We start from the raw sequence: 23,061 nt of genomic DNA, 5'->3' as shown, positions 1-23,061 counted from the left end.
TTACTCTTTGCCTTAAATGTGTCACAGATAATTAGATACATGTGTGCTCTGTGCATCGATTGCTGTCATCTTAGAATAGAGTATCTAGAACGCTGTCATTGTCAGTTATAACCAAAGTTGACACTGACAATGACATCGACATTTTGATTTTTTTTTTATTTTTTATTTATAGGGAGGAGACTATGCTTCTTTGACAATATTATTATGTAGATTAGTCTTCCGGTAAGAGACAACAACCCTTTGTCACCCACCTCAATCTTTGATTTTTCTGTTCATGTTGAGTATTTTAAAGGTGTTTTTTTTAATTAGGCCCATTGACTAATTCACAGCTTTATAATACGTGGTTTTATGGGCAATCCCTAAAGAATTGAATTATTTCACGAGTTTTGGTTTGACCGTATACGTAGTGTTGGGAAAGTATTGTTTACAATATCGATGAATAGTGAACAATTGATTTATTTCGCTATATCATCGAAATAAGCGAAAACGTATAAATTAATAAATTATTTTATGTTCTATATAAATTAATAAATTATTGTATAGTTATATTTTATATTTTTCAGATTTCCAAAAAATCATGATTTAAGACAAAAATGGCTAAACAGCATTAATAGCCCTAATTTCCATCACGATACAGTTGCATATGTAGTGATCATTTTAAGAAGGATCACATTAATTTAACATTATGCCTTCCGCGCCTCAAAGACAATGCCTGCCCATCTATCCCGGTGAGAATCCTTTTTCATCGTAATCATTTTTGTTTGTGATAATATAGGAATTCCCTGATTTTAAAATATCTGAATACTAGCAAATTTTAATTTTAACATTTATTTATATAATTTTTTTACTGTGTCCAATATTGTAAGAGAAAGATATCATTCACAAATTTGTTAAAAAAATAATTACCTATGAAAAGGAAAAGCTGATTAAGTATTGGACAAAGTTCTAGGCAAAAATCAATAAACTATGTTAATATTGAATAATACTATAGTTGTTTATAGTAACGATAATTATTTTGTTTTTGCAGGATATAATAGTTCCATCTACTTATCAGTCAGTCAGTACACCAAACGTACAAATAGTAACGGCTGGTTCAATTATGAACGTTTTGGCTCGTATTGTCAAAAACATATTTAAAAACTAAATTTTTCTTGTAATAATGTCTCAAAAACATATGAAAAAAAAATTTTATCTAGTAGAACGATAATCAAATATTTAAGACCATTTATAAAAAAAGTGTTAACTAGCCTATTAATTTTTGATATGTATAACGTATAACGTTGTAAAAAAATTTAAGTTTTGCAACTTCTATAAATAAATTTTGTTGATGAATTACGATTTTTGTTTCCTATTGCCTTGAGGATTCAGTGCATAAACTGTGCGACTTGGAGAGTTTAGTATTAGGCTGGTGGTCTAGGACAACATCATATTCATCTGATAGTAATCGTTACACATTCAAGACATATACACAGGCCACGTTCGTGAGTGCCAATACAAAACATTATATAGTTTAAATAATTTATACTATACAATGTTTATTAAATACCACAGAGTAACCGGAGAGAGTCTTTACAAACTGCGTGCTGAAGCGTGCGTGCAACCCATAAAAAAAACAAAAGTCACGCGTCTCCTTGCATATAAAAACAATTACGTAAATTGATATAATAATCAATAAAAAATTACTCCATCTTATTTCTTTAGTTTTAGAGAACAGTTTTTAAAATATTTAGAAACAAATGAGGCCATTTTTCTTGAATAATATTGAAAATTACTGATGCGACGGTTCGTATCTTACTGACAAGAGAACGTATTCGTTTTTGAATTTCATATTCGTAGCGGGTACGACACCGTCATGTTACGTACGCTCCATCTGTATATTATTGATTAATCTGTGTTAAATACAAAACACTTTAATGATAAAATCAATTGTATGGAATTTTATATTATAATAATGTAAGACAGAATTTAAAATGTTTCATTTTATTAAACACTAGCGGACGCCCGCGACTTCGTCCGCGTAAATTTCGATGTCAACTTTACTACTATCCCTACCCTACCCTACCCCTACCCTACCACTACCCCAACCCCTACATCTACCCTACCCCTACCCTACCCTACCCCTACCCCACACCCTACCCCTACCCTACCCCAAACCTACTCCTACCCTACCCCTACCTTACCTACACCCTACCCCCATCCTACCCCTACTCCCATCCTACCCCTACCCTCCCCGTACCCTATCCCTTTCCTACCCCTATCCCACCCGTACCCCTATCTCATGCCTATCCTACCCCTACCCTACCACTTCCCTATCCTACCCGTACCTCTACCATACCACTACCCTACCTCTACCCCTACCCTACCACTACCCTAAACCCTACCCTAAACCTACCCTACCCCTACGCTTCCCTACCCGTACCCTACCCTACCCTGTAACTTCTCTATCTTACTCCTAACCCTAGCAAAATCGGTCCAGTCCTTCGAGAGTGGTGGTATGACCAAGAGAAATAGAGACTTCTATGATAATAATATAAGGAGGTGAAGTTCGTGTGGTTGTAGGAGGTAATCTCTGGATCTACTGGACCGATTTGGAAAATTGTTTTACCAATAGAAAGCTACGTTATTTGCGAGTGTCAAAGGCTATGTTTGATCCCCATATTCACACGGGAACGGGAACTACGTAAATGAAAGCGCCGGGCGTCATATAGCGGAATTACTGCGTCTTTTAGAAATCTTGTATTATCTCCGAAACTATTTAAGTAATTAACATACTGTAAAGGGCAAATCTTATCTCCATAATATCCTTGTGATTATTAAATAATTTATTTTAATAAGGATTAAAGTTTAGTTGTATAAATAATGACGTAAACCTAAGTATATAAAATTAATAATTTTTAAAACACAAAAGGTACTATATCTGCTAAGATATAGAAGATAGATATATGGTGTCGCGGACTTTTTTGTAGAACTTTTAAAGATACATAAAGTTTCCATACATTAATTTCAATTTTACATAATAGTTAAGGCAGCGCATGCGAATAAGTCTGTTTAAGAGGATTTTCAGTCCGACCTGTATGACAAAAACTGTGATAACTCGGCTAATATATATGATACCAATATAAAATATAGCCTATAGCACTCCCCGATAATGTAGCATTCTACTGGTGAAAGAATTTTTAAAATCGGACCAGTAGTTCCGAAGATTACCCCATTTAAAAAATGTGACAAACTTACAAACTTACAAACTTTACCTCTTTATAATATTAGTATAGATAATATTTTGTATAATTTTATAGTGCTTAATAATTATCGATAAAACAGCCCTAGTTCAATTTGGTGACCAAACATGGTTACCGGAAGTCTCAACGAAAATTACTTGTCACATATCCTCTATTATCTATGTATATAAGCAACAACCACACAACAACAAAGATAAGTAGATTTTACGGTGTTACCAGTGACGGAAAATTACCCCATGTTGTCTTTATTTAAAGTCGGCTATTCTGTACCTATATTTTTATTTTGACACAAGGTATTTGTATTTGACATAATAATTTCAAATACAAATACCTAGTATCATTAACCATTCAGACCATTGTTTTAAACCTAATATATAAAGACAGATTTCTTTGACAGACATTAAAATAATGGATATTAGTCAACTCGTAATAAATTCATAAAAAATATTAAATTATATGGATTAAAATAAAATGACAGTATTTATTTTACTTATAGTTATTTATATCATATTGTGCGACAAGTTATTATACAACATACAATTCACTATCTTCGGAAAGTAAATTTACTTAAATAGGAGTCGACGAGTATAACTGCAGCAATTTTCATGTTGATGTAGTAGCCATATTTTTGAAATTGGCGTTTTGTCGTTCTGGTCACTTTCATCTCAAATATCTCCTCTTTGAATAGGAATTCCAATTTCAAAATACTCATGCTTTTGTGTTTTGAAAACCCTAATTCATTTGTTGTTTCCAGTTGTTTCCAATTTTAGTTTTTTCTTTGCGTCACTTAGTTTACAAAATACGAGTACGAGTTCCATTCCATCGTCGTAGCAGTACTGCAGAAACGGCTCAAAGTATTAATGATGTATGTGGCAGCGGTGTTGCAAAAGTAAGCACAGTGCGTTTTTGGTTCCAACGTTTTATGGAAAGGATCTGCAGTACAAGGATCGCGCCGTAACATTTGCTATCATAAACGTTCCAAATGTCATCTCAAATAGCCGTTGCTCAATTGCAATGAGAGCAAAATTTTAATATTAACACAAATACATATACATACACTAAGGTAGTGGTAGGGTAAGGTAGGGGTAGAGCGGGGGTAGGGTGGAGGGTAGGGTGGGGTAAGGTGGGGTAAGGTGGGGGTAGGTTAGGGGTAGGGTAGTGGAAGAAGTGCACATAAGTCAAAGCGAAGCTTGAACGGGTCCACTAGTATTTATATATACATCAAACGTTGTGGCCTTAGGTTTGAGTTAATGTATTCTCTTAGAAAAACGAAGTACCAGAAGTTACGTTCATTACGTACGTATCAGCAATAAGTATATGTACTTACCTAGATATTGGCATACAAACTGTACGTGATGAAATAATCCAGTGCAGCCTAAAGTATCAGGAGGGGCTGAAAATCTTGAGTCACGAGGGTGGACTCCGTTTTGCAAATACATTGCATCCCTGACCTGGGGAACATATTTCCATAACCTACCAAAGGGATTCTGACAGGGATTCTACAGCAAACGGTAGCTCCCGAAGAAATTCTTGAAGAATATTATGATTCTATCAGTTACAAAAATGGCTCATTGGCAAATCGTCATGTCGCAGAATGTTCAAAGACAAAATAAGAAGGTACGTTCAGTCGCCATTATACAGCGCTTTGTGTTCAAAAATTGTAACAACAACGTGTAATGTTGCTAGTTTATTAAGCTGTTAAAATTTTTCCTATTTCTTGGTAAAAGGTTATATTATGTTAAGAGGCAAAATAATAAGTGTACTGCTGGCCTGTTTCCTATTTTGGCCTTTATTATCAACCCATCAAAATAATGATGAATAAAGATGAAGTTATTGACATAATGTGATAAAAATTACAAATATCATCCGGTGCTTATTGGTGGATATAGGTAGTGGCACCAAAAGATGAACGTTTAAGCGTTTTGGTCAACTTTGAGTGCATGTAAAACAGATATTATTCATGACAATGACGTTTGTTGAGTTTACTATAAATAGAAAAGTCCTAGTTCCCGATAAGTTATAAAAATGGAATTTATTTACCAAATTTGGGAATTTACAGTAGTTGAACTCTTAGCCTGACAATTTTATCAACTCTATACGAGTCTATAAATTTCATTATCCTGTGATTATTAGGTAACCGAAAAAGCTTATGCTAAAAAAAGTAAAAATTAAGTTGTTATCCGTTTACAAGTTAAAAATAATACTTAAAATGAAAAAAAAAGCTTTCAAATTCAAAATTCTTTCATTTTTCCAAAATAGTATGAAGTTAAATGATGAAAATGCAACACTGCTCAAAAAAAAGCGTCGTGTTTTGAAAACGCTGTCGTGTGAACGTCCGTTAAAAAAACTCTCGTGCGAATGAGGGCTTAACATTTTATAAACACTTTTATAATTGTACCATGTACCTCCTTAGAATAACACCCATATCATCATTCACAACCCTTATTCGGCTCACTGTTGAGCACAAGTCTCCTCTCAGGATGACAGGGGTTGTTGTACCCACTCCTAATACATTCCTTCCCGACTAGTTCGAGGGGAATGGGAATATTGGTAAATGGTAATATTTAAAAGATATTATATACCTAAATAGTTATATCCACTGGGCTATCACATCTCGGAACCTAGGTATATAGACCTATCTATTCATTTGTTTAAATATTATACCTACCTAAATAGTAAATCCTTACCTGGTCGCTAACTGTGGCCCCCTTATAAAAGTGGCTCAAAGTCATTCAGCGGGCGATGGAGCGAGCAATGTTTGGAGTTTCACTTCGTAATCGAATCACAAATGAGGAGATCCGCAGTAGAACCAAAGTCACTGACATAGCTTAGCGAGTCACGAAGCTGAAGTGGTAATGGGCATGGCACATAGTTCGAAGAGCCGATGGACGTTGGGGGTGGTGCCAGAATGGCGACCCCGCACCGGAAACCGCAGGTTGGTGGATCCCTCATTAGGTGGACTGAAGACATCAAGCGGCTTGCAAGGAGCCGTTGGATGCTGGTGGCTCGAGACCGTTTTGTTTGGAAATACATGCAAGAATTCCATGTCCAACAGAGGATGCCCATCGGCTGATAATGATGATGATGAATCTAATATAATGATCTCTGGGTAGGTATGACTCCGAGTAGGTATGACTATGTGTACTAATGTTAGACACAAGTTTTATAACACTATTGACTGTATTGCACTTTATAAACATTAAAGTATAATGTATAGAAGTGTTTACATCGAGGCGCCGGCGCCGCTCGCGCATTCCACGCAAGCCGGAGAAAAGTGCATCCATGAATATCCCCTCAATGAACTCGCATTAATAAATACATCACGCGCCACCGCTCGAAATAGAGGCGGTCCATTCATAAACAATGCATATCAGCCAATTCTATCAGATTTAGCTACTGCAACCACAGGGCTACACTTTACAGGAAGTTTTCCATTTCTCTTTATTACGTCTACAAATTTTCCATTACCAAAATTAACAGCAAGAAGTAGGTATTATCTTCTTTATTAAGTAAAAAATCTACATAGATATACATATAAAGGTAAACACCGCACGCAACCGCCTATATTTCAAAATGTATTTACAATATTTTTGTTTAGAGTTAGGTAGGTATTCGATAAAGAAATCAACTATAATAATTGTGATATAAAACACGAAAACATAATATCTAGTAGCTTATCCAAGTAATCTTTATTAGTTTCCTTCAAGCATTTTTTTTTTATTTATCATTATTGTAATCTACTATGGTAGTGCACAGTAATTTAATTAATAACAAAATCTTAATCTTGATTGACTAACCCCTGCGTATCAATTTATGGAATTCGGTTTAGTTTTTTTACATAACTTTTATTTTTTAAATACGTTACTAATCTTACTGAAACAAAGCTTATTTGCTCCGCTAGTTTTTGCTTGATCTACCTTTGAAAACCGCATCAAAATCCGTCCAATATATCCAGAGCTCGAACATACAGACAGAAGGACAAACAGATAAATTTTTTTTTTCTAATCCTCATTTCTGATCGCCTCAACTCGATTTTTGTTATTTTGATCAAAGTACAGACACTCGATTTCTATTCTCATAATATAGTATATACACAGGTAGAGGAGTTCTTGAATAATAAACAATAATTACCTATATACGAATCCATATTTGGCGCAATTTAGAAATAAATTTAATCTAAGAGGCTTATAGCAAGTAAAATATATTTTGTTATCTTAAAAATAAGACCACTGCTCGGATAACTTATTTCAAAAAGTCTCCTTTAAAGTGTCCTGTCTTTGGCGAACAAAACTGTGGCCAGAGTAGCTTTAACGCATTGCCATTAAATTAACCATTCGGAATTCGATATTCTGACTTATGATGCCAGTGGAAGCGCAAGCAATAAATCAAGATAAGGTCGGCCAGCTATGCGGATGGATAGCCCATTAAAATGCCAGTAATGTGCCAACTTCAATTGCAACCAAATAGTTCCGATACTACATAATTTGCTACTGACGTCTCTCGTGCGTACAAGCTTCATGGTCTAAGATCCGGCATTCTTGAATATATACCCTCATCTGTTATTGTAATAAATAACAGATGAGGGTATGGGCTAATAGTTAGAATAGCACTAATGTGCTATGAAATAAATGACAGATAATGTCCACAGTGATACATTGCAAATAGGTTGCCTACTTAAATTGCGGCCACGTATTTTACATAATAAACTAAATTGAAGGCAACCTAATACAGTTAAATTAAACATAAAATAAGCTTTCGTTCGACATATTATTATGAGGCTATAATAGTACATTATGATATTAGTGCGGTAAGATGAAAATTACAGCCGAGGCGATATTGCAGCTCGAGCCAAAGGCGAGAGCTGTAGTAAGGAAGCAGAGGCTGTAATTATCAAAGCGCACGCAATGTCATACGACGTTTTATAACACATTTGCGAGTAAACACACTTTCTGAAAATAAATGAAAATGTACGTAATGAGATACATTACAATATTATAATTTATATCTGGCAACCCCACAGATTCAGTGTAAAAGCAGGCAACCTTTACTTTTTCAATTGTTTTTGGTACAATGTTTTTTTAATTAACCAATGAGTGAAGGGAGAGAAGATTAAATAAATTATAAAATCATTCATTAATCAAAAAAATAATCATTTAATACTGATCGGCCGCAATTTAACTGGACAACCCTTATGCAATGTGTCAATGTGAATATTTTCTATCACTTATTTCTTATCCTAATTGAATAATAGACGAGGGTATATATTTATTATGCCTGATCTCGTACCATCAATTACACCAACTATAAAAATCCTACTGCGTCACTCTTTAAACGTAAACGATCGCTTCTAAATTTAAAATGTATTAAAACAATAAAAAAACTTGAAAGGTCTTGAAAGCACCAAAAATGTGTGGATTGAGAGCCAGACACCTCATTTTAGGAATCCTAAAAGCTTTTCAGTGCCGTCCGATCAACTGACGGTACTTTTTGTACTAAAAGAAAATAGTTGATATGATTATACGAGTAATTTTAATTATAATCTCACTGTTAAGCTCGAGTATTCTCTCAGAATCAGAGGGGTTAGGCTAATAGTCCATCACGCCCAATGCGGATTGGCAGACTTTACACACGTCGAGAATTTAGCAAATTCGAACTACGCACTCCCAATCGGTAATTACTATAGCTAGTGCACTGCAGCAAGGTGCGGGTGACAGTTCAATTTACTCTTCAAAGTTTGTCGCGATTCACGATAATAGTATTATGAACGTCATATGGCAAATGTCACCCGCACCAAGCTGCAACGTACGAACCATAAATACTCGTAATATATTTGGAAGGTCTGGACACTTGAAGCATACTAGACTCCAAAGTCACAACATCCCAAACTTCATAATTGGCCACGGTACTACCGATGGTAGTAGCATAAGCACAAACTTTCAGCCTATTGCAGGCTCTCGGTCTATTAGCATTACCATGGTCGAAAAATAAAACAAAATAATATTTTATTTAGTTGCATTTATTTTCTAGCCAGTATTAAAAAGTAAATTATTTCGGATGATATAAAACAAATTCAAACTTTTAAATCTACAATATTTTAAACTTAGGTATTCCATAGGTTTCGTGGGGAATACCCTGACTAGTGGAAACAATAGTAGTTTCATAAGCGGACTTGTCTAAACCTGAACTAACCCCAAATTTGCTAGATCCAACACCGAAATTGGTAGAGGATCCCGATGTTGTACCAGAATTAAAATTACTTAAACCTGTACTATAGCTATTAGAAGATTGACTGCTTGCCACCCCATTTGATAGGCTTAAAGCAGGAGATGCAATGTTAGAAAAACTCGACCCCGAATTACTAGGGTTTTTATTTAAGGTGACGCCACTGACGATAGGCTTAGATACATAGACAGTTGAGATCTTGTCAAATGCAGAACTACTGCTGCCTGAGGGCAGTGTGTTTCCAGAACCAATGCTAGAACCAACACTACCCAATCCACTGCCGTAGTTGTTTAAAGAGCTTAAGGCGTTGGGCGCAGGACTGGGAGTGGAGCTTACAATAGTAGAAGGAAAACTACCAGAAGTCGTTGCAACAGAACTTAAGCCGCTGTTACTGACAGGCTTTAAAGTTATGGAATTACCTGATGTTGAACTACTACCAAAAACAGAGTTAACAGTAGATGGTCTAGAACTTGGGATACCAGAATTATAACCAGGTGTACTAGAGCTTAAACCAAAACTGCTACTCGGTAAAACAATATTATTTATATTACTTGTAACAACAGAGGATCCTGTGCCAAAGTTGCCATTAAGTTTAGAGTTTGCATCATTGCTGTTGAGTGAAAAGCCACTGCTGGATTGTGTGCTAGATCCATATGAAGGGACGTTACTAATGTAAGATGATGTAACAGGGACTGAACTTGGCTTACTACCAGCGTTAAAAGTATTTGAACCTGTTAATAAGGTGCTGCTAGGCTTATTAACAGGAATAACAACATTAGAACCGAAAGTAGAGCTACTCCCTGAAGTAAAGCTTGTGACAGGCTTTGAACCTAAATTATTACCTGATACAGAACCGAAAGAAACACTAGGTTTGCTGTTGAGTGAAAAGCCACTGCTGGATTGTGTGTTACCTTTTGACTCTGAAATAATAACACTTGAGCCAGATCCATATGAAGGGACGTTACTAATGTAAGATGATGTAACAGGGACTGAACTTGGCTTACTACCAGCGCTAAAAGTATTTGAACCTGTTAATAAGGTGCTGCTGGGCTTATTAACAGGAATACCAACATTAGATCCGAAAGTAGAGCTACTCCCTGAAGTAAAGCTTGTGACAGGCTTTGAACCCAAATTACTATCTGATACAGAACCGTAAGAAACACTAGGTTTGCTGCTGAGAGTATTACCAGACAACAGGGTGCCGCTACTAGGCTTTACTACTAAGTTACTTGTAGTTGCTGAGCTTCCCGATCCTGTGCTACCTGAATTAACTTTATTATCAGTACTTATTCCAAAGCGATTATCAAACACCGATGAAAAACTACTAGGTGATAATGTACCCGAAGTAAATGATGTACTAGGTGTTGTCGAAGAAAGCCCACTCGTCGAAGTCCCGAAAGAACTTCCAACAGTTGGTTTTTTACCAAACAAAGTTTCAACTGTAGTACCTGTACTTTTAACAGGATTGTTATTTACCGAAGAAGTACTCGTAACTAATGAACTGCCACTTTTATAACCAGATCCAGAAGATACTGGTACACCACCAGAAATGTCAGTGAAAGTAGCTGAAACACCTCCTTTGTTGTAGTCATTAACGATGTTATCGATAAGGGATTGAGAATCTTGTTTATCGTTGTATTTTATGAAGAACACATCAGGTTTAACTGGTGTTTTCGGCTCGAACTTTGGCAGAACAATGTTTTTAGCATCTTCAGGTTTCTTTACAAGAACATATACAATGGTCTTTTCTTCATTTTGTTGTGGAACTGGAATGACCTGCGGTACTGATGGTTGTTGAGTCGGTGCTTTGATGAATATGATTTTATAATGCTTTTGAGGTGGTGGCAGAATGATTTGAGGTCTTGGTTTAGGTGGTTCTAAGTCTTCTGGCGCAGCATGCACATAAAAATGTTTAAATACTTGGGCAGGCTGTTGTTGTATTTGGTTGTAATAGTCTTGATAATTGAGAATAGCAGCATTTTGATATTGATTAGATGAAATGAATTGGTTAGCAGCACTCGCCGATTGGTAGTAGTTTCCAATGTTGTCTAAGGCACTCGTATCTACTATAGTCTGATAGCTGCCTTGATTTTGTCCAACAGTAGATCCTGGATAAACTCCTTGTTGATTTGGAACATAATAAGTTGATCCACTATCGGGAGTATTGTAGTTTGAATTTGAGCCAGTGTAAGATGGTTGTTGAACAAAGTTTGAGCCTGTCGAGCTACCTGTATTGTAGTACGATCCTGTTCCACTCGCAGGTACGGCAAAACCAGAATTAGATCCTCCAGTGGTACCATAATAATTAGAACTGGGGCCAGTAGATCCAGTAACATACTTAGTACTTAAAACGGACGGGTTTACAACTTTGTAACCAGATCCAGAACCAATACCGAATTGTGAAGATGAGGTGGAGCTAAAACCATTATTGTTATAACCTGTATTACCACTTGAAAGTTGCCCTGTGTATATAGGAGATACAACTGATCCTTGACCCAATCCAGACGACCCGAGAGTGGTTTGTCCAAACGACGTAATTTGTTTAGAGCCCTGGCTGAAGGATGTACCAGGTACAACAGAACCTTGGCTAAAAGATCCAGTTAAACTGCTTGAGCTCACATCGGTTGACGTGGGACCTTGACCTTGTCCATAAGTTCCATATGATCCACTAGCGCTCTGACTAGTAGTGCTTACACTTCCTTTAGAACTCTGACTAAAGGTAGTGGAAGGTACGACGGATGCCTGTCCACCGAATCCTGAAGAGACACTGGAACCTTGTTTGTAGATTGTTGAACCTATCCCTTGTCCGACGGTTCCCGTAGTTAAACTCGAGCCCCTACCAAAGGTAAGAGCTGGATTTGAGCTGACTGAATAGACGCCTTTATTGTAATTGTTCACTTGAGAAGATGAAGCGCCGAAGGGGTTGACGGGTACTTGGTATTGGTAGCCGCGGCCAAAATCAGCTACCGCCACGCCCAGCGTGAACGCCAATACCTGAAAATAGTCAAAAAGTTGCTTCAATAACAGGCAGGGTCAGTCACCTTGAAATTTTACTTTTTGTGCGTCCATTTATATGAAAGCTTTTTAACAAAAAAAAAAATAAACCAACGAAAAAACTGAAAAGATAATAAAAAATAACTAGTGTCTGTATGTAATTAAAACGGACGAGTTTACTGTAATCTCTGTGGTTAATTTAATCTTATAATAATTACGTATAGTAAATCTGTTGATTACAAATTGAAAAAAAAATATAAATTTCATCATTACTGTGTATTTTCATGAATTTATAGTTATTTATACGATATTAAAATACTAATTTTTTTTCATTTGCGTCTGTCTGTGAACGGACCGATTTTAACGGAATTTTCACTGAAAGATAGAGAAGATTAATGAGCAACGTAAAGGCTATTTTCAATCCCGCAAAAATTCATGGTTCCCGCGGGACATGTAAAAAACTGAATTTCACGCGAATGAAGTCGCGGGATCTCGCTTGTAATTCAAACGAAAGAAAGTATTTCAAAGAACAATGACCTCATATTGCTCTCTACCTATATATCTCTGACTCCCGAGACTGGTTTAATAACTCCTAGTTCGGTGTTTCGACCATAATAGTGAAAACGAGAGTTCGAAAGTGATGGTATGGGAAATATACAAACATTGTATTGATGACATTCCATATTCCCAATTCTACACAACTGTATGTACTACAGGTAGGTTTGGGAACTTTTATTTATTGAATAATTTCAAAATTATTGTTAGCTTTGTAGTTATGTGCAATGTTTGTGTACTTTTAAGATTAAAACTTCCAAGCCTTTGCCTAGGCCTATCTATAATATTAAAATGAATCTTGAATCTTCCTAAGGCGATCGGCTGAACCGATTTCGGTTCTTTTACCTTGAAGTACGAGAATGGTCCTTATGATACATTTTTAGGGTAGGGTAGGGTAGGAGTAGGGGTAGTGTAGGAATAATCTGTCACCCACCGGAGATAAGTCCTCGAGTTGTTAACGCTTTCAGTGTTTCCTAAGCGATCTTAATAAAACAACAGGAGAGCTCGATTTACGAGTGTCGCTGGCTGGGTTGCGGTAGTTTACGAAATGTTCCCGTGGCTCAGTCATCAGGCGGCGAGTCGGAATACCGTGGGGTTTTAGTCGGTAGAAGTCCGACATAACCTTCTTGCCTCCCCGTGGCGAGAAGGTATCCATGAGGATTTCCCCAAAAAAAAAAAAGGGGTAGTGTAGGAATAAGGTAGGGTTAGGGAAGAAGTGCACATAAGTTAAAGCGAAGCTTGACCGAGTCATAAAAGAAAGGTCAGTCATCACTCATCATATCACGAAATATCGAAAATCGCTTGACGTACAAAGCTAAGCTTATGGTACTTTATAGTTAGTAGATGTCCACTTTGAACAGATTTTTCGAAATTGCATTAAGATCTAAGGGCGGACGAAGTACTCACCTACTAATAAATAATAATTGGTCAACCGCTCAACATTAGTGCGTGGTGAATCTAACTACAATATCTGAATAAAGGGAATAGGTACTTAGTGGAGCGTCATGGGGACCTATTAGATTTGAAAGATTAGATTACACGAAGAATAAATAAATAGTTCTACAAATTGATAGTTTTATGCCTCAGAGACATGAAATTTATAATCGTCCGCAGATTTGCGTGGTGGGTGCCATACGGAAGTAACGAAAAATTAATAAAAAAAATGTACATAGTTACTACGAGCCGTGATAGCCCAGTGGATATGACCTCTGCCTCCGATTCCGGAGAGTATGGGTTCGAATCCGGTCCGGGATATGCACCTCCAACTTTTCAGTTGTGTGCATTTTAAGAAATTATCACGTGTCTCAAACCTGCATACCAGATTAGAATATTTTCATTCTATGGGCAGTAACCTTATGGATATTACCTAAATAGTGTAATTTTTCATAATTGTAATATCAATAAACATTTACTTAATGACTATGGTAACGACTTGCACGAATGGCTTGACGTCCGATAAAACTGATCGTGTATTGGTCGCGATCTGCATGATGTCATGCACAGTTTTATCGGACTTCAAGCCGTTAGCGCTGCAGGTCTGTGGGCTTATCGGATGGTGGGTGGCTAGGATAGAACGCGGATATTGATAAGATATTATCTACGGACCTAACGACCTTCAGAATTGATATTATGCTTTATACCTATGGGTAAATCAATTAAAATAGTAGGTAATATAAAGCCAAGTAATAAATACATTAATAAATAGTGATCAACTTAGAAAATAAGTCGGTAGCTTATAAACAAAAACAAATTAAATCCAATTAAGAAACTAATAATAATTCTAATTTATAAGAAAAATGGCAAAGCATCAGGAAAAATGTCAAACAATAAATAACTGAATAACTTAATATCATTAAGGCCATAACTATATGCAAAATTATTGCATTAAAAAGGTTCCATATAATAATTATGCAATATTATTAAATATTCTGCACTCATTTTTCCGTTTTGCGTAATAATCCTTGACATTGAGACGAGACCAACGAACTTGAGACGTCTTAGGTACCTCCATTATTTTAATATAAATAAAATCAAAGAGTTATTTAATCCCTGATGTAATAAATCAACATAAAGAAATGGAAAAATTTAATAAAGTGATGTTGAAAAACCGGTACCAACCGGTTACTTAATAATAGATATTCAAATGTTAAGTCATTTAATGTTGTAGCTAGTAAAATTTAATATTTCATTAAAATAAATAAATTGTGTAGTCATTAGTTTACATAATAACTACATTTTTACGAACCTGCCCATAAAATTCAATATAATATTTATTAAAAAAAAATTACAACCTACTTCAAAATAATACTGTACCCACCCACGAAACTAAAAAGGGAAAATTACATAACTCGTATAATATATTCTACCTACTGATCACTTTGAAGTCGGTCTCTTTGGGCTGGTCTGAGCTCCATTACAAGGGCGGTGGAAAAATATACAGACAACTATCAAAAGCCCCGCGGTTTCACCCACGTACTAATTAATTTAATAAGAGTATATAATATAGCCTATGTTCATCATCACAACCATAATATCAGCCGATGGACTTCCACTTTTGTGGAGACTTCCAAACATCACATTCCTGAGCCGCCTGCATCCAGCGAATTCCTGAGAGTCGCTTGATATCGTCAATCCACCTGGGTGTGGGCTCGACCAACACAACGCTTCCTAGAATAGGGGTTTGGGACTTTGGGACCTCAACGCCCATCGGCTCTTCAAACTATGTGCCTCGCCCAGGCCACTTCAGCTTCGCGACTCGTGGAGCTATGTTGGCGACTTTAATGTTTCGATCACTCAGAGATACTCCTAACATAGCTCGGTCCATCGCCCGTTGTGTGACTCTGAGCCTACTTATGAGGCCCATAGTTAGCGACCAAGTCTCGGAACTGGCAACACGCCCTGTTCGAAGACTTTTGTCTTCAGGCACTGAGGAATTTCGGACCTAAAGATGTCGCGAAGTATCCCAAATGCAACCCAGCCGCGTTGGATTAGGCGGTTCACTTCTTTCTCGATTTTCGACAATTTCGAGTGCAGCGTTCTCAACTATAACTGGGTGGAGCGATACATGAGCATTGTACACTATTTTTGTTTATGGCCTTATTTTTTATCATTTTCAGACCTTATGCCTTAATAACATAGGCTTTAACCTGTTTCTCAACAGGTAACCTAATGTTAATCGAAGATAATGTAGGAAATGCATTAGTTAATACATTCTATACGGTCTATACCGATTACCTATTGCATGTCTATTACTTGGGAACACCATTTAAATAATAATGAGTGTTAACTCCACGCTTAACCTTGACATTTAACTAGCGGTTTAATAACTATTAAAAGGTAATACAATGAAATCGCCCATAAATTAACAATGCAAACGTCTAAATTAGCTGGTTTACTTTACTTATTTGATTTAGACCATTTCTGTGTGAATACCAAGCTCTGACCGCAGATTTAAATAAATGAATGAAAGCTACTGCCTCCCTATCCAAGTGGCACATCGATTCTCTTTTTACGATCGCTTACGATTCGTAACTAAACTTATTTTAGGGTCAAAAAGTAACCTATGTTTTGCCCCCAAGATCCCATTTATCATAATACCAAAATTCATCTTGTTCGGTTTAGCCGTGAAAAGGTAACAGACAGACAGACAAACAGACAGACTTACTTTCGCATTTATAATATTAGTATAGTTGGCACTACGCTATCTTGATGGTGGCATTAAAAGCAACTAAAACAGCATATGTCGTGAAAATCGTCCCGTAGTAAAAAGGTTTAAGGGAACAGACAGTTATAGAGATCGGAGTAAAAAGGGATCCTATGGTTTACTCAACTTGGGCTATTAATACTTTAGAATAAAATCAAAAATACATCGGAAAATTACAAACGTGAATCAGAATAACTAATTACATACCATTTACATTAATTTCCACTTGCTATCTCTATGAATATTGATTATGAAGACCTATGACTTAATATTGGATTTATTTCTGTAGCAAACAGTCAACTTTGTGGTCACAACGAGCGGTCAAGGCAGACATCTAATTATTTTTTAACAAATAAAGAATACAGGATATTGAAGTGACGTATATAAACTATGTGGCCTTCTCATAAAATGTACTTCAATGTTATATTTTCGGGCATCCGTATTATAGGGATGATGACAGATTTTTTTAATTGTGTATAAATTAGGAGTCTGTTAATAGTAAAGCAATTTTGTAAAAGTAACAGGGTATCTGCGATCATTACTTTCGGAGTTATTAAAGGGTCAGATTTGCTGCGGTCAGCGCTGCCGCGAATCCCTGAAAAATTTTATGACGTCGTAGGTCCATAATGATCATTAGATTTGTATAGACGGTCAAACAAAATAACTAATATCTTTGTTATTTGTGCGTTTATGTTTATAGTTCATTTATTGAAAAATATCACATTTAATGTAAGCTAAAACTGTATTAATTTTCATCTAATTACGATAAAAGATTTTTAATAGATTTTGAAATTTTATGATCTTATTTGTTTTGCAAATATCCAGTCAATATTTGCTTTTTATGTATAAATTAGTTGACATTGAAATTATTTACCCGAATTTACCCGAATGTATCATACAAATCATTATATTCAAACCTAGTCATCATCCCTTTGCTACCACTTGCAGGTATCTCATCATTGATAGCTGAGGAGCATATGAGAGATTTACTCAAGTCAGATACCTAAGCGTAAGGAAACCTTCTTACTGTAACTCCAACAAGTATGAGCCCTAAATATTCTCATGGCTTTCATTAACATTCATATGAAAAGATACGATAATTTCTTCAGATCAGTCTGTCTTTTAGATTTAGATTCGATGTCCGCTAGCTTAGGTACCTATGCAAATTCGGTTTTAAGCAATTTAATATGTAATTATAATAATATGGTCGTATTATTAAAGCTGTTGGTGCTGTAATGGCGACCCCACATTAGAAAACAAGGTGATGGAATGGCGACCCTGCTCTAGAAAACCGACCCCCACCAGGTAGGCTGAGGACTTATAGCGTGTCGCTGTGATTGGCTGGATGCAGCACGCTCAGGATCATAATGTTTGGAAGTCCCTACAAAAGGCCTGACCTGTAATTGACGTTCATCGGCTTTTTTTATTTTTTTACAAGTTAGCCCTTGACTACAATCTCACCTGATAGTAAGTGATGATGCAATCTAAGATGGAAGCGGGCTAACTTGTTAGGAGTAGGCTGAAATCCACACTACTTTCGGTTTCTACACGACATCGTACCGGAACGCTAAATCGCTTGGCGATACGTCTTTGTCGGTAAGGTGGTAACTAGCCACGACCAAAGTCAGCCGGCTGATATGATGATGATGATTAAGGCTGATTTGTTGATGATGGTACTGTTTATACTGATGAAGAAAAATAAATACCAAATAAAAGGTTTGTATTTGATGGTCCACAGCCCACACATTGTTCATATAATATTACTCTACCTAAACTAAAAAATATATAAATACAAAAAACGGACCTGACGCACACCGAGAGACACACAAATCATTATTCATCATAGATCAGTGCTTAATCTTGCGCCACGCCCTATATACGATAGAATGCTCCTCATGACGCGGTTAACTCAATTAATTTGGGCCGCCGTTCCATGCCTAAAGACCCAGTTATTGTGATTTAATTTAATTACATAATGACAGAATCAAGACAGAAAGCCGCAGCAGAAAAAGCTGAAGCCTGTAAGTGGCACAAGTATGCCACTCTGACTGAGAGTCATACATATTTGTACCTTTTGCAATGGAGACCCTTCGGCCATGGAATCGCAGTGCAAGTTGTACAAGTTGCCTCGACTGGTGACAGAAGGGCTGGCTCATTTTAGCCCAAAGGATCAGCCTGGCTGTCCAGCGCGGAAATGTAGACAGTATTCTTGCCACATTTCCCACGTAGGTATGATTTGTATAGTTATTAGAATAAGTAAGCTTAAGTTCTTTACTGTATTCTTTCTTAATGAAATTTTTTAGATTTTTAGAAGATATTATTGGTAAGTAGGTAGTTAGGTACCGTATATGTTCTAGGCTAATGTGAAATATCCTATGAATTTTTTATTTATTTTCTTGAGTGTCGCAATATACATTTTCACATCAATTGTTTATTTTATCACAATAAAAATTATACCATTCCAGTAAGTTTCCATGCCCTTTATTTCCAATTTAGATAAGGTATGATTTTAATTTCAAATCTATACCTCTGCAAGTACCTAATAGTGTAACTGACAAGTGACAGATACCTAGATGACCTAATATATATATTACCAAGAGGATCCCAATTTAAGAAAACTTAACCCCTTTGTTTACTGGATGAAAAGTTTTTATATCAAATTAAATATACCAACCAACCAACTAGACGCCCGTCCACGTGAAATTCAATTTTTCACAAATCCCGCGGGAACCATTGATCTATTACGGATAAAAACTTTGGCTACGCAGGGAGAACAACACGAACGAAGAAGGGGAGTATTAATCGATTATCAAGGAACTTCTTAACCCTTCGTCCATTGGTCACAAGTCCAGGACTCAGCTCGGAGTTTTATTCTCTACCACACGATGGACCCGCACCCGCACGGTGAATCCACAGAATGCTAAGATATACGGTCTCTAGCCTATATGTTGCTTAATTATTGAACCTCCTCTATCTTCCAGTGAAAGTCCCGGTTAAACAGGTCCAGACAGACAGACAGACATAAAAGTTTAAAAAAATGTTATTTATGTTTAGCTATCCAGTAACTATAAGCATTATAAGACATCTTGAAATCGCAGACAGATAATTCAATTTTATTTCTATGTATTGATGATGATGATGGGTTGCCTAAAAATTTCAGTCCAAAATATGGTTAACACCAATTTAATGGTTTCACTGATTTTGTTAATAGACAAATTCCGTACCAATCAAGCGACCGATTGTAGAAAGCCTACAGAATATGGAAACGTTAGGTTGACTATTTTCTTCCCGTCACATTATATAAACAGATAAATCGTTAACAGGAATTAGCACTGGTTAATAAAAATGATAATGATGAATGACTTAAAACCTCCAACCAGCGGCAGGTTTACCAGTTGGTTAAGTAGGCTAGAGGCTGAAGCCTAGGGCGGCAGACTATATGGGGTGGCAAATTTGGCCCAAGTTTTTGTCTTAGATACAATTAAAGATAAAACATTTTTAAAAACTTTTGTTGTAATAAAAAACTTATGTTATAAAAACGATAGAATACAAATCATATAATGTTTCTATTTTATTATAAATTTAATTAATATGATAGAGGTAGGGACGGCAAACATTTAACAGCGTATTGGCGGCATTGTGAATCCGCCACTGCCCACATTATTTCGCAAAGCAATCGTTCGCAAATATTTGATAAATTGAATGTTTATAAAGTATTGCAAGTTAAATATAGTAAGTTAAAAAGTCCCTCTCAATTGACATGAATTGTTAAAAGTTTTGAAAAATTGTCCTTCAATGTTAGTACCGAGAGGCTGTGGTAGCCAGACATACGTCATTTTAGAAAGGCTGAAATTTTTTCAGCTAAATTCAAAATTCATTTATTTCAAGTAGACTTAGTTTACAAGCACTTTTGAGACGTCAAGTTTGACTGTTAAAAAGTTCCACAGGTTCGGATGGCAGGTTCTGCCTATGGTACTACTGTAGATAATAGCTGCGGTAGTCAATTATGGACTTTAGACAGTTGCATTGGAAGGTACAAGATATCAGCAGGTGATCCAGACGGTTAATCGTCCAAGTTTTATGCGTATTTTTTTATATTCCATAGTATGAGAAATTATGTGAGGAAAATATTGAAAAATAGGCACGCTTGGTAATTGGGCGGTTGAGGATCTAAACTAGGGTTGGGTTCGAAAGCCACTCTGTGGTAGCTTAAGAAACACCATAATTCCACAATTAACTACCGTCCTTACTTATGGTAGGAGCATAAGCTGACCAACCTTCAGGCTTCCTAAAATGCGGTATATCTGGCAACGCACGCTCTTGGTCTAGTTGAAATCCTCATCGTAATATCAAAGATAATTAAAATGAAGTAAATATTTACACTACATATAAAATTCTTTAATTTAAATCATTCAAACAAAAGGTACACTTTTCCAAAAAAATAATGACATACGCACTGGAAAAATCGCGACACTTTGGAATTAAAAATAGTCCATAAATCGCATAAGCTTTACCGAATGTGCCGGCGATTTGACCCGTGCATGCGTTTTAGATATGACATAACTATATACGAGTATGTTTGTACGCACCAAAGTCGTGAACATGGTCGATCCGGTCTTCGTGTCACCCACAACAGACCCGAGAATGTGGTCTTGGAGTCGAAAACTTACTTATATACGAGATGAGTCTAAATGTCCGATGCGAAGTACCCGTTCAAGGTCATGTCACGCTTAAACCGGTAATAGACGAAAGCTCTATGAAAAGCGCCGAAAGCTTCAATTGATATGCTCGCCTCCATTTCTACTACAAATACTAAAAAACAAAGTCCTCCACTGTGTCTGTTTCTTCGCGATAAACTTGAAACTAACTACTGAATGAATTTCAGGCGGTTTTCATTATTTAAATATACTTTAAACAATACACACATCACTACTTAGCCCCAATGTAAGCGTATAGCCTTATGGATACTAGGAAAGCTGATTTAAGCAATTATAAATTTATATTAAAACTTATAAAATGTATAAATATTGTTGTAGGAGTCGAACCCACGGCCCTGCAGGAAGCAGGGTCACTAGCCACTGCGCCACTCGGTCACCACAATAAAGTATTGTTGGATGCAAAATAAGTACTCTAAGTACTGTGGTTTGATGTGTCGGAAAAAGTCAAGCGTAATGGGAGTTTACTTCGTAAATGCTGTTTGGCGTGCCTGCCGCTTCGGATCGAGTTAGGGGTGTATAAGACATATATACGCGCCAGCCTGACATACGCAGCACCAGCCTGGTACTCGCTCGCGAAGAAGAGCAACAGGCGGACCCTTAGACCCAGACAATCTTAGGCCCTGAGACAGATAGCGAACGCCCCTCGGTACGTCAGGAACCGCACCATCGCCAGGGACCTCGACTCGGAAATAAAATCCAAAGCCATCCGAGTCTTTGTCAATACTGACTGGCCCACATTAGGTATATTGCACGGTACCATGCTCGCCCGCCTGAAAAAAGGGCATACCCGAAGGACGTGCTAACTTAGAAGCTCACATGAGGCCCCATGGCGAGGTTGCCGCCTACCCCATGAAAAGCCAAGAAAGGTCAACAAAATTAAGAAAAAATAGCAGAGGAAACCACAAATGCCCCCAACCGGAGGCAAATCCAAAGACCACTCTATCTTCAGAGAGTGCGGCAGAGAACCACGCGCCGAAGGCATATGCTCTGGACACGTCTCCCTCCAGGCCCGTGAGATGAAGTAACTATGCTGTCTGGTATACCTTTGAGATACCTATAACAAAATAATGTTTCGTGGGATACTTTAGAAGCCTATAAAGAAGGATTGATGCGGGCGAAGTCGCCGGCGTCTGCTAATGTTAATTTATCCAGTTTTGTAATTTGTTCTTGTATTTTTACATTTTTGTATTTGTATCTATCTTTTACAAGGTTATTTTGTTGTAGTAGTACCTAGAGCTGTTAGTGGGAGCAGTGGCGTGCACATGGTTTTTAACTACGGTAGGCTCTATACGTACAAATTGTACAAAATGGAATTTTCCATTTACAGGTACATAATGAATTCTTAGGGTATACATTGCGTTTATGCTTCTATGAAATGCACGCCACTGAGTGGGAGAGCTTGTCCGGGGACAAGTATTAACGAAATAATCGCTCGCTTTTGCGTCAGGGGTGAAATCTAAAAAGCAAGATTTTAAGGACGCTCATAGTCGATTAATGTGCATTTCACCAAAGTAAACCCTAGTTGTACTATTCAACCGGAACAGAATTTTTATTAAAGCTTCTAAAAATCACGGTCTAAACTTTATTATTGGCCAGCATGCTTACCTATGGCAAGAGCATGTGCTGACAA

General features: G+C 36.8%; 1 protein-coding gene and 1 long non-coding RNA gene across 2 annotated transcripts; one reads left to right on the top strand and one right to left on the bottom strand.

Moving 5' to 3' along the window:
• Positions 1 to 185: 185 nt before the first annotated feature.
• LOC112051809 (uncharacterized) lies at positions 186 to 1,952 on the top strand. The gene is made up of 3 exons (XR_002887264.2): positions 186 to 276; positions 564 to 728; positions 1,028 to 1,952. It is a non-coding gene; the product is annotated as an uncharacterized LOC112051809 (long non-coding RNA).
• Positions 1,953 to 9,237: 7,285 nt separating this feature from the next.
• LOC112051813 (uncharacterized) lies at positions 9,238 to 21,373 on the bottom strand. Its single transcript, XM_024090609.2, has 2 exons — positions 21,303 to 21,373; positions 9,238 to 12,455 (listed from the first exon to the last, which is right to left on the bottom strand). Exons 1-2 carry the CDS (start codon positions 21,315 to 21,317, stop codon positions 9,324 to 9,326), a joined length of 3,147 nt encoding a protein of 1,048 aa, XP_023946377.2. The 5' UTR covers positions 21,318 to 21,373; the 3' UTR covers positions 9,238 to 9,323.
• Positions 21,374 to 23,061: the final 1,688 nt, after the last annotated feature.

The sequence above is a fragment of the Bicyclus anynana genome, chromosome Z (genome assembly GCF_947172395.1).
Source record: "Bicyclus anynana chromosome Z, ilBicAnyn1.1, whole genome shotgun sequence".
Classification (NCBI taxonomy): domain Eukaryota; kingdom Metazoa; phylum Arthropoda; class Insecta; order Lepidoptera; family Nymphalidae; genus Bicyclus; species Bicyclus anynana.
This window is presented reverse-complemented; position numbering and strand designations above follow the sequence as displayed.